Source organism: Marmota marmota, unplaced genomic scaffold (assembly GCF_001458135.2).
Source record: "Marmota marmota marmota unplaced genomic scaffold, marMar, whole genome shotgun sequence".
Classification (NCBI taxonomy): Eukaryota; Metazoa; Chordata; class Mammalia; order Rodentia; family Sciuridae; genus Marmota; species Marmota marmota.
Window position 1 is genome coordinate 1,047,950 of NW_026000109.1, and position 16,653 is coordinate 1,064,602.

Sequence of the window (16,653 nt, forward strand, 5' to 3'; positions counted from 1 at the left end):
CCTGTAATCCCAGCAGCTTGGGAGGCTGAGGCAGGAGGATCGAAGGTTCAAAGCCAACCTCAGCAAAAGTGAGGTGTTAAGCAACTCAGACCCTGTCTCTAAATAAAATACAAAATAGGGCTGAGGATGTGGCTCAGTGGTTGAGTGCCCCTGAGTTCAATCCCTGGTACTCCCACCAAATACTGTTGTTTTACTTTTTAGAATTTATTTTTAAATTGGCAAAAAATGTATATACTTATCATTTTAAAGCACTGAGGTGAGCTAGTGAAAAGTACTGAGGATGTTGAGGGAGCGATTATGGTTTAGATATTAAGTATCCCTCAAAAGTTCATGTAAGACAAAACGGCGGACAACTCACTCAGACTGCGTAAATAGATCTCGTGGAAGGAGGGCCCTGTAAGCCACATTGCTGTTTTATGCATATTTCTTTGATCATCAGCCACATTGCCAGGTTCCAGAAGCAGGACCTAAAGCTCCCATACCACATAGCTGCTGTGGCCTTAGGTATTGGTCTGTAGCAGGTGCTGTGGTTTGGAGGTTGAATATCCTCAGAGGCCCAGGTGATAAAGGCTTGGTCCTCAGGGTGGCACTATTGGGAGGTGACAGAACCTTCATGAAGAGGGATACTGTGGGAGGTACTTAGGCCATTGGTGGCATGACTTTGAAGTGGATTGTGGGACACCAAACCCCTTCCTCTGTCTCTCTTGCTCCTGGCCATACGGGGAGTAGTTTTCTCTACTATGAGCTCCCTGCTATTGCCATCTGGCACCCCCACCAGAGGCCTAAAAGCAATGAGTCTGCTCGTGATCATGAACTGAAATCTCTAAAGTTATGAGTCAAAATAAACCATTTTTCTTTATTAAAAAAAAGGGAGGCGGCAGGGGATTAGCAAGGATGGTGATGTGATGGACATCATTATCCAAAGAACATGTATAAAGACACGAATTGGGTGTCAACCTACTTTATAGACAGAAATATGAAAAACTGTGGAATATATGTGTAATAAGAATCGTAGTGCAAAAAAAAGTACATGTATAAAGACATGAATTGGCATGAACATACTTTATATATAAAGGTATGAAAAATTGTGCTCTATATGTATAATAAGAATTGTAATGCATTCTGCTGTCTTGTATTTAAAAAACAAAATCAATTAAATTAAAAAAGAAAAAAAGTTCATTTAAGACAATGCAAGAATGTTCAGAGGTGAGATGATTAGATTACGAGATGGGTAACAATATCAGTGGATTAATTCACTGATATTAATTAACTGTAGGCATGTAGGGTGTGGCTGGAGGAAGTAGGTCACTGGGGGTATGTCTCAGGGTTTATATTTTGTCCCTAATGAACAGAGCTCTCTCTCTCTCCTCTGCTTCCTGGTTGCCATGTCCTGAGCCATGTCCTCTGCCACATCCTTCTGCCATGATGGCCTGCTTCACCTTGGGCCAACCATGAACTGAACCTCTGAAATATTGAGAGATTTAATATAATAAACTTATATTACAGTAAGATGTTCTTGTCAGATATATTGATCACAGTGATGCAAAAGCTGACTAGTATAGGGGGTAGATGTGTTGAGCACATTGGGTTACTCCTGATTCTTAAGCATTTTTCTCTGTAAATAGGCCATCTGTCTGGGTTGCTTGGCACTCATCACATTTTGATTCCACCTCCCACAGAGCCTGGGACATAGAGATAGATATTACCTTCCATGATGTTTACATTTCCACGACATAGTTTCCTGGCTTTTAAGAAAAACATTCCCTAGGCTGTAAAATTGGCAACAGGTTGAGAGAAGATTTACATGCATTGTAATAGGGCAGAGAATGAATTTACAATTAAAAATTCTAAAATGAATGCTTTAAGAAAAGGGAGAGCTTTTGTTAGGGGCCTATCATCAGAAAAAAGCATGTCCACAGTTTAGTCAATCTAAGGGGATTGTCAAAGTCATCTTGGTTGAGTCAGTGCCAGGTCTGGATAGGGAGGTACCCATGCTGGGCAAGGGGTGGCATCATTGGGACAGGAGACTGATCACACAGGGGGAAATGAGCAAATAAGGAGATGTAGAAAGGGAATGAGAGCCAGAGTTCTTATTGTTGGAGAATGGGTAGCAATTATAAAAAGAGAGTAATCTGTGATGTGGAATTGCAATTGAAGATATATATGTGAACTCATGGTTTTCAGTATACATAGAAAGCAATGTAGACATAAATGTATTATCAAGGATGGAGAGGAGAGGAGTGACACTTTAATAGCAATAAACATGACTAGCACCCAGATTGTGGCTTCTACGTACCATTTTTATTTATAAAAAAGCTTTGGGAAGATAGCTGAGTCCAGAGATCGAACAAAAAGAGTATGACAACAATTTCTTATGGCAGAAAGCAAAGAAGTTCTCAAAGAGAGATGGGAGCATGTGAAAAGTTCTTAAAAACTAACTTGATGGGCTCATGCTAACCAAATTTAGGACAATTTGAGCATCTAAATAAACTGTAGTAGTAATAGATTAAGACCTATTGAATGAATTACAAAACCACAATTCTGTACAGATAAAGTTAAATAATAAACGGAAAGTTTGGTTAGAAATAGAATATATGCACCATTCAAATTATATACCCATGAAATACTTATTAACAATGAAGCGGGGAAAGAAAAAGCATTATGGTCTTGCATAGTCAGTATGCCCCTCTCAGTGGTATTTTCAAGTCATTAGAACAAACATCATCAACAATGACACAAAAGTGAATCACATGCCACCTGATGAAATGCAATGGACACTGTATTACTTTTATGATATTCCTTCCATGATTCATTTCTTGAATTTCGAGATCTGCAAATATACAGATGTAAATTGAGGGACAGTAAAAACAAAACGAAACAAAACCCTGCAATTTAAAAAGTGCTATGGTCCGGGGCTGGGGCTGGGGCTCAGTGGTAGAGCGCTCGCCTAGCATGTACGAAATGCTGGGTTTGATCCTCAGCACCACATAAAAAAATAAATAAAATAAAGGTATTTGTGTCCAACTACAACTAAAAAAAAAGTGCTATAGTCATAAAGGTCAAATGTTCCCTTTGATATGAAATAAGAGGGGGGAGGGAAGAATAGAAGGCAAAAGAGGATGAAGGGAAGGGTAAGGATAGCAATAGGAAAGACAATGGAATGAATCAGACACAATTCTCCTATGTTCTTAATGAATACACCACCAGTGAAACTCCACATCATGCACCACCATAAAAATGGGAAATTATTCTCTATGTGTGTATAATATGTTAAAATACACTCTACTGTCATGTATATCGAAAAAGAACAAATAAAAAAAGTGTCATGGTCATAAATAACATGGAAAGATTGAGGAGTTGATTCAGAGTGGAAGACACTAAATGCAACACGTGATTCCAAAGCATAACTTTTTTTGCTATACAAGAATATATGGAAACAACTGTCAAAATCTGAATTCAGGATTCAATAAAAATCATCAATAACATCAGAATTAATATCTAATTTGACACCTAAATCTAATTTAACATCTAATCTGCCATTTAAGGTTAACATCTGAGTTAATATCAATGTAAACTTTCTGATTTGATAACTGTGTTGTGGTTACTTTTCCTTGATTGTGGTTAGAATTTTCTTGTTTGTTGAATATACACTAAAGTATTAGAGGGTAATAGGTCATCTTTCTCAAATTGTTCATTAAACAATTTTGCCCTTGTATTTCCTACTATCCTGTAAGTTTGTAATAAGTGGGTTACAGGTTTGTGATTATATTTTAAACAATGAAAACATACAATAAACATATGGATAAAACACTTCTCCAATAACTTTCTGAAGTCCATTTCCTTCTTTATTCTGGACACTTTACTTCAACAGTTTCTCTTTTTTGATCTATACTCCTCAGTTTCCTGCTTTAAATGGCATCTTTCCCATCAGTATAAAAACATGTTTAGAATCCCTAGACTTTCTTTGGAGATTTTACCAACTGAAATCTATTTGGAAACAATAGAATGCTTAATGTTTTTCCTATCAGAATTAGATTGTATGTATCCATGCACTCAGCATTGTGTCCTAGATTTACTCATATTGATGTGAATAACTAGTTAATTTTTTCATTGTGGCTTAATATTCCATTGTACAAATATGCTTCTGTTGATGAGTGTTTGGGTAGCATATTGCAGTTCCAAGCATTCTTGTGCCTGTCTTCTGATGCACGAGAGAGAGAGAGTTACTTTACAGAATACACCTGGAAGGAAACTGCCAGGTGGTAGAATATGCATATGATCACATTACTAAAATAATAATGCTAAAGCGTTTTCTAAAGCTGTCAGACCAGTTTACAATCCTAATAGTAATGCATTAAAAGTTATGACTCTGCATTTATGGACACATTGATGGACACACAATCTGGACACTTTTGTTTACAAGACTTGGAGCTTTTCTGCTTATTCAGATCAAGTAAGACTTTAGTAAGCTTCTTATTTCACTTCTAGGAACACGATAACCAATTAGGCATTGTGGTAGGTGTGCATGAGTCAGACTATTTTTTTTTTATGTGACTGCTTAAATTTTACTTCCAAAAAAGAATTTAATATGGCCTTTTACAGTAATCAAGATTCCCTATCTCAACAGACTGAGGTAAACATTATTTTAACTAGGAAAAAAAAAAAACACTTGAAGAAATGACAGTAAATTAAACCTGTCAGTTATTGCTTTGATAAAACAATGTTTTGCAAGAATTGTCTGTTTCTTCTCAGCAGGATAGAACAAAGTTTTTTCTGTAAAGATCATTCATATGTTGATAACTGTTGCTAGTTTATAAAATATTTAATGTAACTATAAAACTTAATTCGTGGTTTTTTCACTATAACATTCACGATTTTTTAAAAAACTCATATCCCTTTTACTAATTACACATCAAAAAATAGAGAACACACAGCTTTATGGCTTACTTAAAATGCAAGTGGGAAAACAGACATCTCTGTCATGCCAGTAACAAGTCCTGACTTTTTTATAAAGAAAGTATTATTAATTTTTTTAAAAAAGAGTTCCAAGAAATTGAATAGGATTCCCAGCAATGATTATTTCTAAAATGTACACGATAGGAAATATACTCATAAAAACGCTTAAAACCAAAGGCTCCTTCCTGCTTGCTCCTTCTCCTTTCTTCCATTCTCAGAGGGGCCTCCCAGGTCGCCAGCCTCCCCCAGCTCCTGGCTCAGGCCACCCCTCCGGCCCTAGGACCTGGCGCCTCAGGCCCAGGCCCAGCTCTTTTTTCTTAAAAAAAAAAAAAAAAAAAAAAAAAAATTCAGTTGATTTGTCACATCAAGAAAGTTCAGCAAATTATGTCAGCTGCGGCTTTAGTCTCCCTCAGAGTCACTGTCCCTCCTTATGGGGACCGAGCACTGAGGATAGCAGCGTGTCTTCAATGGGCTTCCTGGGTTTTTCCTCCAGGTCTGTCTTGACTGCTCCAGACTCGGACAGTTTCCACTCCAGCTCATCTCTCCTCAGCTTCATGCCACCAAACACCTGAGGACCAATGAACTGAGCCTTGATGTCACCTTCCAGGTAAATAAACACTGTGGGCAGGTTCCTATCAGAATAGTTGGGTATGCAGGTGGTTGAAATGGCTTTGACAAATTTGACATCAGGAAACTTCCTGGCAAGTCCACTCAGGTGTTGGTTTATCAGGGCACAGAGAGGAATCCCTTGTTTGTAAAAGTGCAAGACTACCCACAAGCCCTCACTGGCTTTTGTAACTTCTTGAACAGAATCCTTGCCTGAGATCTCTAAAACTTCTCCAAATTTGTTCTTCAGCTGGGTCGCTTTCCACTCAGCCAGTCTTTGTTGCCTGTACACCTCAATGGCCCGCTCATCCTCCTTGTTGAATTCATCTTCATTCTCCTCCAGCTCCTCCAGAGTCATGTCTTCGTATGTTTTCACCACTGACTGCTGGAGGATTCGCGCGCTTCCTAGTCCAATCCTTTCAGGCTTTCCTTCGAGGGCAGGATGCCCTTTTTGCGTAAGATGCCATTCCATTCAGCGTCTGCTTTGGGGTCCTGCATCTTGTCTCTGAATGCCCAGGCCAGCCAGCCCCGCCACGCCCTAGCTCTCTTCCGCCCACACTATTCTGATTGCTGCTTTGAATCTGCTCTCTATTCTGATAATCATGCCCATCTTGCCCTTGGTGGTTGAATGAATCCATTTGGCTCCTGTCACCATGGGATTCAATTGCTCCAATTTCATTTACGTTTTCCAATTCAGTTCCTGCAGTTCCTGTTGCCAGGTCTGCCCCAGAGAGAAGAGTGATCACAGAGTCCTTCAACAATGACAGGGTTCCCTTCACAAATTGTTGCTCAGGGTATTGGTGGAAGGCCCTCTTAGTGCGAATAAGTCAAACCCAAGCTAATATTCAGATCTCCCTTAGACTCTGAATCCTGTCCTGAATGTTTTAACAAGGCTCTTATAGTGGGCCACCTTTGGTTCCAAGTTTCAGCTGACCAAAAAGCAAAACAAAACAAAGTAAAAAGAAAGAAACATGATACAACAACAGAAAACTATTAGGCCTTTCCTAATTTCCTGAATTACCACCTTAAATGTAGTATCTCTGCTTAGTGAACCTGTCACCAGGACTGGGGTCCTGGAGACATCCCCCAAAAGGGAGATAGATCTCAACTCAGGTGGCGAGGTCCTGAACATTTTTGCAGAAAGGAATGTAAGGATTGGTCCAAGGGAGGCAAGGACTGATTTTGTGAAGAGAAAGCAAGAAGTGCATACACAGAGACACGGTGGAGTGCAGGATTTGGAGAGGCATGTGCTGGCTTCACCTTAGCAAGGCATGTTTATATGTGTAAAATCTTCAGCAGAGAGACATGATCAAAGAGGGTATTTTTAGTTCTCTCCCTTATGTTGGTGACTTGACATGTTAACTGTTATCTACTAGGTGTTGTATTTTTTTTTTAGATCTTTTTTGTTGTATTTTTTGAAGTCTTCTTTGTTTTTGATGAAAATCTTTACCGATTTTCTCATGTGGGGATCTCATCATCCTGGCTTATGGATCTAAACAGTGCTACATGTGTAACATTGAGGGTTTTTAAAAAAATATTTTTGAATTGTAGTTGAACACAATACCTTTATTTTATTTATTTATTTTTATGTGGTGCTGAGGATTGAACCCAGGGCTCCACATGTGCGAGGTGAGTGCTCTACCACTGAGCCACACCCCCAGCCTCACATTGAGGGTTTTATCAAGAAATTGACACATGGATGAAGTAATCAGATCCTAAAAGTATCAATCACAGAAAAATATATTTGTCGAGCCAAAGAATTCTCAGACATGTTTTCTTTAGCTCCAGTTCAGAAGAGAGGTTATTTATGGAACTGTGGACAAGGTCTGGCAATTGATTTAATAGGGCTGTTTGTGATCAAAGCATGTGGAAACCTGGACTTTAAGTCTGGTAAATCATGGCCACTCTTGTTTGGCCCCAAATGTCTCCTTTCTAACTACCATTTTGTCTTCTATCCTACCTCATTTTCTCCAAATGAGACTTTGATCCCTTATTCTTAAGGGAAGATGAAGGTTGAATATCCGTCTTCTGAAATGTCTTCCAGCTGACAAGGGGCGGGCAGTGGCCCTACCCAGCTAGAGACCAGAAGTCTCAACCTGACTGATCTAACCCTGGGATTGCCAGGTTCTGTTGTCTGATGACTCAACTTTTGATGTTCTGGAAAAGAAGGCACAGGCATTGGAGGCATTAGTCCATGCAGCTTTGCACAGCAATAATATGAAACAGCAAACCAATATCCCAATACCTAATATAAGAGGTAGGAAGAAAAGGATTTTCCTCCACCAGGGGGCTCCAGAAAGCAAGGAGCATGGTAAATCATCAAAGCTCTGGCAGGATCAGACAGCACTGGTCTGTGAGCACACACCAGGAAGGCAATAAAGCAGCACTGCCAGAGTTACCAGGAGCACACACGTCACACACTACTTCCATAGGGGCACAGGTTTCACCTCCTGCCACTGTTAAGATGTCAAGAGCCATTCTAATTTGTAGAATGGCCTTTCTTATCCTTATTACCTCAGAATTTAATTATGAAATACCTTGGATAGTTATCATGTAAAGCTTTTTGTGTATATTCATTAAGAGATTCAGTATGCCATATAAAATCCTCTTAATCTTACTTATGGGACAAAGATGGAGGCCAGATGATCCTATCAATGGAAAACAGAAAGCATCTGCCTATTTTTGCAAAACAGGAAGATTGACTGGCTCATCTAAAGCCTTCATACTGTGCCTAAGAATATCCTAGTGTATATTTTCCCAACCAACTGGGTGGCAAGCAGGGCCACAAATTAGTACCACAAAGCTTTCAGGAGTTATCTGGGGCTGGCCTTCTTATTCCTGACCTCCATGTTTGATCTGTTGTAAACCAATCCATTTCTTTTAGGAGTATGGTAATATAGTTTTCTAAAGGTATTCAACCCAAATTTTGAGTTGTGTTTCCCTAATGAGCCAATGAATAGTGGTTTTTGTTCTCAGCAGACAGAAGCCATTTGATTAAGTTTTCCTACAGTAGGAGCAAGCCAGATATAACCACTTCATATCTAAAAGAAACCTTCTAAATTGTTATGCTTGTTTTCTCTAATTTATGTATAACAGGAAATTCAGCTAATTCAGGCTTCACATACATCCACATCTGAGCTTCTGTCTCTGAGAAAAATTTCCCATGACTTTTTAGGTGAAAAGTTTGTATTTTTAGTCATTTAGATACATTAGCTTCTATGGGAATGGATAAAATGGAGGACTCTGCCCATTGTTCTTTTATGAGTATTTGAAGTCTAATCTAATTATTATAAAGGAGATACCCACCAAGGTAACCATGAAGAACTACAGGATAGATTACAGGCCACAAATCCAGCAATTATCCTTGTTAATTTCTTTAGCACAGTTTTGGACCCAGTCAAGGAAGGAGTTTGACTCTTCACTGGAAAAGGGAATAAAACAAATTAGCAGCATATATAATGACTTTATGTATACATTATCTTATTGAAGTTCCTGGGGATGTACATATTAAATTGAGTATCTGAGTAATACAAACAGTAAAAAACCTGAGTAATACAAGGGACCTAAGCAAATTCCTATATATGGCATAAGTTGAGATAGATAAAGAGTTCCTCCCCAAACAATGAGGACAGAAATTCCTAGTGTTGGAGGTAATAGTAATCCTGTAATAGTATACATAAGGATTTAGCTTAGATACAATTGAGTATTAGTAGGATAAGCACTTAAAAATTAGAGAATAAGACTGGGGTTGTGATTCAGTGGTAGAGTGCTTGCCTAGCATGTGCGAGGCCCTGGGTTTGATCCTCAGCACCACATACAAATAAATAAGTAAAATAAAAGTATTGTGTCCAACTACAACTAAAAAATAAATATATATAAAAATAGGAGGATAGTTCCCAAAAGAAAACCCACAAATGAAAAAATCAAAAGAGCTAAGCAGGGTGCTATTTGTCTAGTATATAAAATTATACCTAAAGAGAAAACAAGAAAAAAATATAAACAGAGTATTAATGTCAGGTAAGACTCATAACCTCAAAAAGGGTTAGCTCTTTGTTGCTGCTGTTGTTGTTTTTTTTTGTTTTTTTTCTAGAGAAAGATCTTTAAGTCTTCCAAAGGCTCATAGGAGTAAGAAACAGGGTCTTTGATTGGTTCCAGGTTCTAGGAAGACTCAGGATGAAATAAGGCTCCCCTGGACACATGAATCTTATAAGTATGTCCTTGTCTTTTATCTGCCACAAGTGTGCTTAAAATAACTTGATAAAGACCTTTTCATCTTGGAAGACTGATCTGAGGGACAGTCCCTCTTCTAGGTCTTAAGGAAGACATGGTCCCCAGTTTTTCCTTTATGATATAGATTACAGTATCAGGAGCCAGAACAATTTGGTTACCATATTATGTTAAGGATTTTTGTAGATGGCCTAAGTTAACTACATATTTAATATTATTTAAAATATCTTATAATCTCTTAGTGGATCTGCAGTGAAGACCTGCCATACAGTATTTCACAAAGGCTTAGTTAGAGAAAAGTCTTAGGAGCAATTTTAATTCTTAACAAAGCAACAGGTAACAGATTTAAGCAAAGCTCTCAAGTTTCTTGGCACAATTTTGCTTGGGTTGTTTTAATGTGTAGATTAGCCCTTTCAGCTGTTCCTGATGACTGAGAATGGTGGGAGGTAAGAAGATAATAAATTATACCTTCAGCTCGTAAGACCACCTGTGTTACCTGGGAGACAAAAGAAAGTCCATTATCACTTTGAGGTGATGAAAGATGTTCACACCTAGGAATGATTTGCTTTAACAAAGCCTTAACATTTGGGACTTTTCTAGTTCTGGAGGGATATGCTTTTATCTGCCCATTAAAAGTGTCAGCAAAACTAAGAGATTTATATATGACTTGAGTCCAGCTGCCAGTTTTCTCCAGGGAATGTGACTCATTGTTGTATTGAGGTAAGTCAAGGTGGTGGCTCTGTGTCCCTCCACCCCACCCCACCCTAGGTTATTATGAAGACAGAGGGGCAAGCTTTTGTGATTTTTTTTCAAACAGTAGACTCCAGGCCCCTTTCCCTGAAGGCATAGATGACTAAAATAGTTAGTACACTTCTCCCCAAATGACAGTCATGGATACGTTTAATAGATTTCCACTGATCAGCTTGGGGCAGTAAAACTTTGTAGTTTCCCTCCTGCACTCAACCAGCCACTTTCTGTTGATTTATGTCCTCATTGACTTGCCTGTTCTTCCTCAATTTTGGGGAAAAAATGGACTCAATTTGGGATCGGGGGCATCAGGGCCATTTCTAAAGCATCTTGGAGTGCTACATGTCTAGCACTTTGATCTGCCAATTAATTTCTCTAAATTATAGGAGAACTGCCCTTTTGATGTCACCTGCAAGGTATCACAGCCCCCTGAGCAGGCAGCCAGACTGCTTCCAGGAGAAAGAACATTTCAGGCCCACATTTGATTGGGGAGTTTTTCCCTGTTAAAAGTCCCCTTTCTTTCCATATAGTAGCAGGGGCATGGATACTAACAAAGCATATCTTGAGTCTATTTATATGTTAACTTGGTTATCTTTTCCCAGTTATAAAGCTTGGGTAAAGGGTATTACTTCAGTCTTCTGCACGGAGGTATTTGGAGGGAGTGGCTTTGCTTCAGGTACTTCCTGGAGGCTGACTACTCCATAATCTGCTTTTCAGGTTCCTTCTTTTTTCTAGCTGCTTCCATCATAAGCCATTTTTTACATCAGGGTTAGTTCGAGGCTGTCCTTAAAGAACAGGTCTTCTAGAATAAACCTGTTTTGTAGTTTCTACACAGGAATGAAGCAAATTTCTTTCTCCCTCTGGGATCAAGAACAAAGTTGCTAATTCAGTTTGACAGAAATTGACAGTGATTTCTGGCAATTCCGGCAAGAGGCCTTGATATTCAGATCTTTGTCCTCCAGTTAACCATCGATGTCTTTTAATTTTGAGGACACTTCGAATCTAGGAGGGGCTAGGACCTCCAATGAATGTCCTAAAGTTAGTTCAGTAGCTTCCTCAACCAGAAGGGCTATGGCAGCTATAGCTCCCAGGCATCTAGGCCATCTGCATAATATAGAATTTGTTCAGAAAAGTAAGCCACAGGTCATGGAAGATCATCGGAGTTTTTAAGTGAGGACCCCAGAGCCATACTTTGTCTTTTAGCTACATATAAGGTGAATGGCTTGTCTAAATCTGGAATTCCCATGGCTGGGACAAATAATAGTAAGTTCTTAAGTTTTAGAAAAATCTCTTGTTTTCTATCCAACCCAAGGGCCCCTGTGTAGCTTCATAGAGTGGTTTGGCTATGAGCCCCAAACAGGGGATCCAGATGGCAAAACCATCCATTTTGGGCATCCATGACATCCATCCATTGCAAAACCCAGCCATCACTCGAAAATGTCTCTTGGTCTAGTAAGTCCTCTTTTCTCTCAGGGAAGAGAGTTCCTTCCATTGGGGTAAAAACATGGCTTAAATATTTTACCTTTTGTTGGAGAATCTGAGTTCTTGGTGAAAACACTCAGTACCTTGTGGCTTCTAGAAAACAAAAAACTTTAATAGAATTATTATGGATTCTAGCTTTGAGGGGCTGCAGATAAGGAGATCATACACATATTAGAGTAAAGCTCCATTTCCCAGAGTTAGCTATCTTAACTCTTTAGCCAAAGCATTTTAAGTAAGAGAGAGCTGTCTCTACATCCCTCGGTAGCAGGGTCCGAGTGCACTGGATAGTTTTTATAGTGTCAGGATCAGTCCATTTAAAGACAAACACATACTGTGAATCAGGATGCAAAAGAAAGCATCCATAAGGTCACAAAGAGTGAACCGTGTGGATCCACTGGTATTTGAGTCAGGATAGTATAGAGATATTAGGATGGAGTGAAATTACAGCTTCATTAATGATCTGTGAATTTTGGACGATCCAATATTCTCCAGTAGGCTTCAAAACTGGGAAAATAGGGGTATTACAGAGTGACTAACCATGTTGAAGAAATTTAGAATTCAGAGGGTGGAGGTCCTGATGTGCCTCTGGCTTAACAGGATATTGTCCTTTGTGGGGATGAACTTTGGGGTCTTAAAGAAATAGAGACAGGTTGAATACTGATTGCCTTTCCTGGTATTTCAACATCGCAGACCTAAGGGTTTCCTTGAACTAAAACCTTTCCAGTTATATTTTCGAGTTTCTTTGATATTATTAATGCTTCTAAAAAGGTTATCTTGGCAACACATGAAGAGTCGCCCCTAAAGAGGTCAAAACACATCTCTTTCCAACCCAGGAGTGGGACATTCTAGGAGGATCAGGAAGGCCTGAATAAAAATTAATTCTCCCAATCTATATACATTATGGATTTTATAATTCTTTTGGCCTTAATTGTTCCATCAACACCAGTAATAGTATAGTTTTATTAGAAAGGGGCCCTAGAGGTTTAATCAAGGTAGATAAAATAACCCAAGTCCAAGAGAGAGTTAATAATCGTACCTGCTATGTCAAGAGTTACCTCCTGGAATGTTATTTGTAGCTGACCAAAAGGTCCTAGTGGAAGGCCTTGGGCATCTTCAGTTCTCATGGGCATCCTTCCCTGAAGCTAATGACTCTTCCTTCCTTCCAAGATGGGATGTTCTCTCCAGCAGTGATTTCCCTTTTTGTGGAGGGCCAACACCCTGATTACTTAGGACCTTTATATCAGTACTCTTCCCCAATACACTGCCTTTCCACAATGTGGAACTGGTAGACCTGTTATAACCAGCTTTTTTTTTTTTTTTTTGGTTAAAAGAAGCCCCAGGTATCTCCTGAAGGTGCAGGTGTTTTATTTACCTGGGCAGGAGGTCCCTTCCTGAGCCAAAGCTTGTTCTCTGGCTCTCAATCTCCTCCCCTGGACCCTGTATATTTCCTTGAAGTTTGTCTTTATTGTTGAAAACTCCAGAGGCCAAATCTAAGAGCCAATTCATGGGAGTTTGTGGCTCCATGATTTGTTTTTGTAGTTTCTTTCTAATGTCTGGAGCCAACTGGCTGAAAAGGTAGGTACCTGGTAAAACCTGTCCTTCACAAGCATTTGGAACAATATTAGTGTACTTCCTCAATATCTCAGTGAATCTGCTTAAGAACAAGGCAGGATTTTCATCTAACCTGTGTTATTTCCCTGATCTTATCATAATTTATAGGCAGTTTTGCTGGTAGGACATCTTATTTCCTCCAACAAGTAATCATGTAATTTTGTTTTTGTAAGTCTTCGCTTCCTACTTGATTTCAATTCAGGTTTGGACTTGGGATTAGTTTGATCCCTAGTGTGGACTTTGTTTCTATTGGCTGTGCTACTGCCCAGATGTGACTCTTCAGGAGTGCAACAGGCAGAAAGGAAAACATGGAGATGGGTCCAGGTTAAATTATAAGTAATAGTCAAACCCTTAAATTCATCAATAAACTTACTGGGGTCTTCAGAAAATCATTCTGACCTTTGCTATTTTGTGCTATATCAGACATGGAAAAAGGGACACAGATGCCTCTTGCCAGCACTCTGAGAAAATGCCTATTTCCAGGTTGATCAGGGTGATATGAAATCCCCCTTTGAATTATTCTAGCCATGCTGGGTTTCTCTGGAAGAGGAGGATATAAGGGCTGGTATGTAGGAAGTGAGGGATTTAAGAAGGGCTGCAAGAGAAGATTCTATGGAATTCAGCTCCCCCAGACAGAATGTTCTTATTATAAGGCCTACGTGGGGGACTTAACAATACATCCTCTATAGGATCCTCCTCACCAGAAAATTTTAGGGGCACATGAACATAAAACAAAGATCACAGTCCTCTCTCAATTTTGGATCTTGAAAAAGAGACATGAAAGCTGTTTGTTAAGGGATTTCAGTCAATTTTCCTTCATGCCTACAAAATATATACAACTGACGGATAGTATTAAAATATAAAGTCCCATTTGGGGGCCATATTTTTCCATTTTATATCAAGAAAGTTTATGTTGAGGCCAAGCCCCATTACAGGGAAAAAAAAATCACTTTTTTTCCCTTAAGTCTTCTGCCTTAAAGAGATTCCAGTTGTTTAATGTATGACCAAAGGGTGAATTTACAGGTTTAGATTTTGAGTTACCCATAGCTGAATGAGACACTTGTGAACCCGCTGGTATAGATCTAAAGGAAAAGAAAAATAAATAAAGACATGAAAGGTTAAGACTCCAGGGTTCTCCAACACTACTAAGTTCCTGTCCCCATGAGGCCCTGTTAGCCTCTCTGCTGTTGCCATCTACCAACCAGCAGGTTCCCCACCTCAGTCAGCAACTTTTCTCCAGGTGTGCACAGAGAGGTCCTTCCAGCACATGGGGAAGTTTCATCTCCTTACCTGAAGTACGCAGAAGAAGCTGTGTCTCCTTATGGTAGTTATGAAAAGCAAAGTTAGGCAAACACAGTGGTCAAGTTTTTAGATTTTTATGGAAAGTAAACTCTCAAAATCTAATCTCACCCACATGGGCTTTTGAACTAATTTCTTTAAGAATAGAAATGACACAAACTTCTTGTAAAGATTTTTTTCAGAGGATGTGGGAATGTTTTAGAACTGGATCTCAGTTCAGACAGGAAAAAAATAAAGAGAGTAAATTTTACCAGGACAGAAGTGCAGTATCCTGTCCAACAGCAAGGGAATCCCCTGGAGTCCCTGCCCTCTATTTGTGGGGATAGTGAACAGACATGCCTTAAAAGGTATGCCTTAAAAGAGCCATTGTGATCCCAGAGAAGGGGCAGTGACTTGGTCAATTAAATGATGCCAATAAGGAGGATATCATCTCCAGAAATCCTCAGACTCCAGGCAAACAGGGTGTTTCCCTTCAGGGCTATATTCTATAAGGAATGTCAAAGAAGCGACTTAAAATCTTGGTGGCTCCACACCCCAGGTGCTGTTCGAAAAGAAAACGAAAGTACAGTGGAGGATCTGGCTGGGTGCTCAAAGTGAAAAGAGGAGAAGGAGCCTCCCTTGAGAAAGTAAGATTTATTGGCAGTGGCTTAGAGGGAGGGTGAAACATGAGCTCCCACCGAGAGCAGAAGGAAGGGAGAGAAGGAAAAGGTGGCAGATTAGAGACAAAGTCTTCCGTATTATATGAGAAAGAACGTAAAAGAAAATGAGCCAGAGGAACAGCCATTGTGTGAGTGTTTTCAATCCAAACTGTGCTGCTTTATGGAGTCAGCTTTTTTGACTTACTAGATCAGAACCGGTTCCCTCAACATGGGTCATGGGAATGTTATCATGTCTGGGGAGACAAAGAAAATTGTTAGGGTGTTGGTGGATCAGGTCCTTCATTGATGTCCCACAGACAGGCTCCTTAGTCCCATCTCCCAGGAGCAGCTTAGGTTGTCCTGAAGGGTTTTCTATGAGGTGGCCTCAATCCCTGGGGCATTCCCCTGACACCTGTTTTCAATTTGGTTTCAGTCAAAGGCTGCAAGTGCCTCTTAACTTCGGTGGCTTTATAAAGAGGCTCTCATTTCCTTGGGATATTGGAGCGCCTGGAGGAAAGAGCAGAGGTTTTTCAGGAAGTGGCATGCAACCCAAAGGCAGAAGCTAAGAGAAAAGGAAAGTATCCCCTTAAACTTACCAAAGTCAGTGCCTCTGTTTACAGTCCCATCTGGGTTGCTGAAGAGATGTCACCAGAACTGGGGTCCTAAGGAGATCAACCAAAAGGGACCTCAACTCATGCCATGAAGGTCCTGGACATCATTGCAGAAAAGAATTAGGGATGGGTCCGAGTGAGGCATAGACTGATTTTGTGAAGAGAAAGCAAGAAGTGCACACTCTGAGACATGGTGGAGTGCAGGCATCGGAGAGGAACGTGCTGGCTTCACCTTAGCAAGCCATGTTTATATGTGTAAAATCTTCAGTGACGGGATATGATCTAAGAGGATATTTTTAGTCCTCTCCCTTATGTTGGTGACTTGACATGTTAATCATTACCTACTAGGGACTGTTTTCTTTCTTCCTTGTTTTTGATGAAAAATATTTACCAATTTTCCCATGTGGGGGTCTCATCATCCTGGCTGGTGGATCCAAACAGTGCTACGTGTGTAACATTGAGGGTTTTATCAAGAG

At 39.7% G+C, this 16,653-nt stretch overlaps 1 protein-coding gene across 2 annotated transcripts; it reads right to left on the reverse strand.

Annotated features, from left to right (window-relative positions):
• Window positions 1-4,844: 4,844 nt before the first annotated feature.
• On the reverse strand, window positions 4,845-16,444 carry LOC125611040 (phosducin-like protein 3). 2 transcript variants are annotated; one of them, XM_048784626.1, is made up of 4 exons: window positions 16,163-16,444; window positions 10,258-16,073; window positions 8,869-8,983; window positions 4,845-7,719 (listed from the first exon to the last, which is right to left on the reverse strand). In XM_048784626.1, exon 4 carries the CDS (start codon window positions 6,032-6,034, stop codon window positions 5,372-5,374), a length of 663 nt encoding a protein of 220 aa, XP_048640583.1. In that variant the 5' UTR covers window positions 6,035-7,719; window positions 8,869-8,983; window positions 10,258-16,073; window positions 16,163-16,444; the 3' UTR covers window positions 4,845-5,371. The 2 variants fall into 2 exon arrangements, with proteins under 2 accessions (XP_048640583.1, XP_048640582.1); XM_048784625.1 differs by lacking the exon at window positions 10,258-16,073.
• Between the last annotated feature and the right edge of the window lie 209 nt (window positions 16,445-16,653).

Bases quoted from the DNA above. Each gene is read 5' to 3' on its own strand.
- LOC125611040 (XM_048784625.1), bottom strand. From the start codon at position 6,034: ATGGAATGGCATCTTACGCAAAAAGGGCATCCTGCCCTCGAAGGAAAG.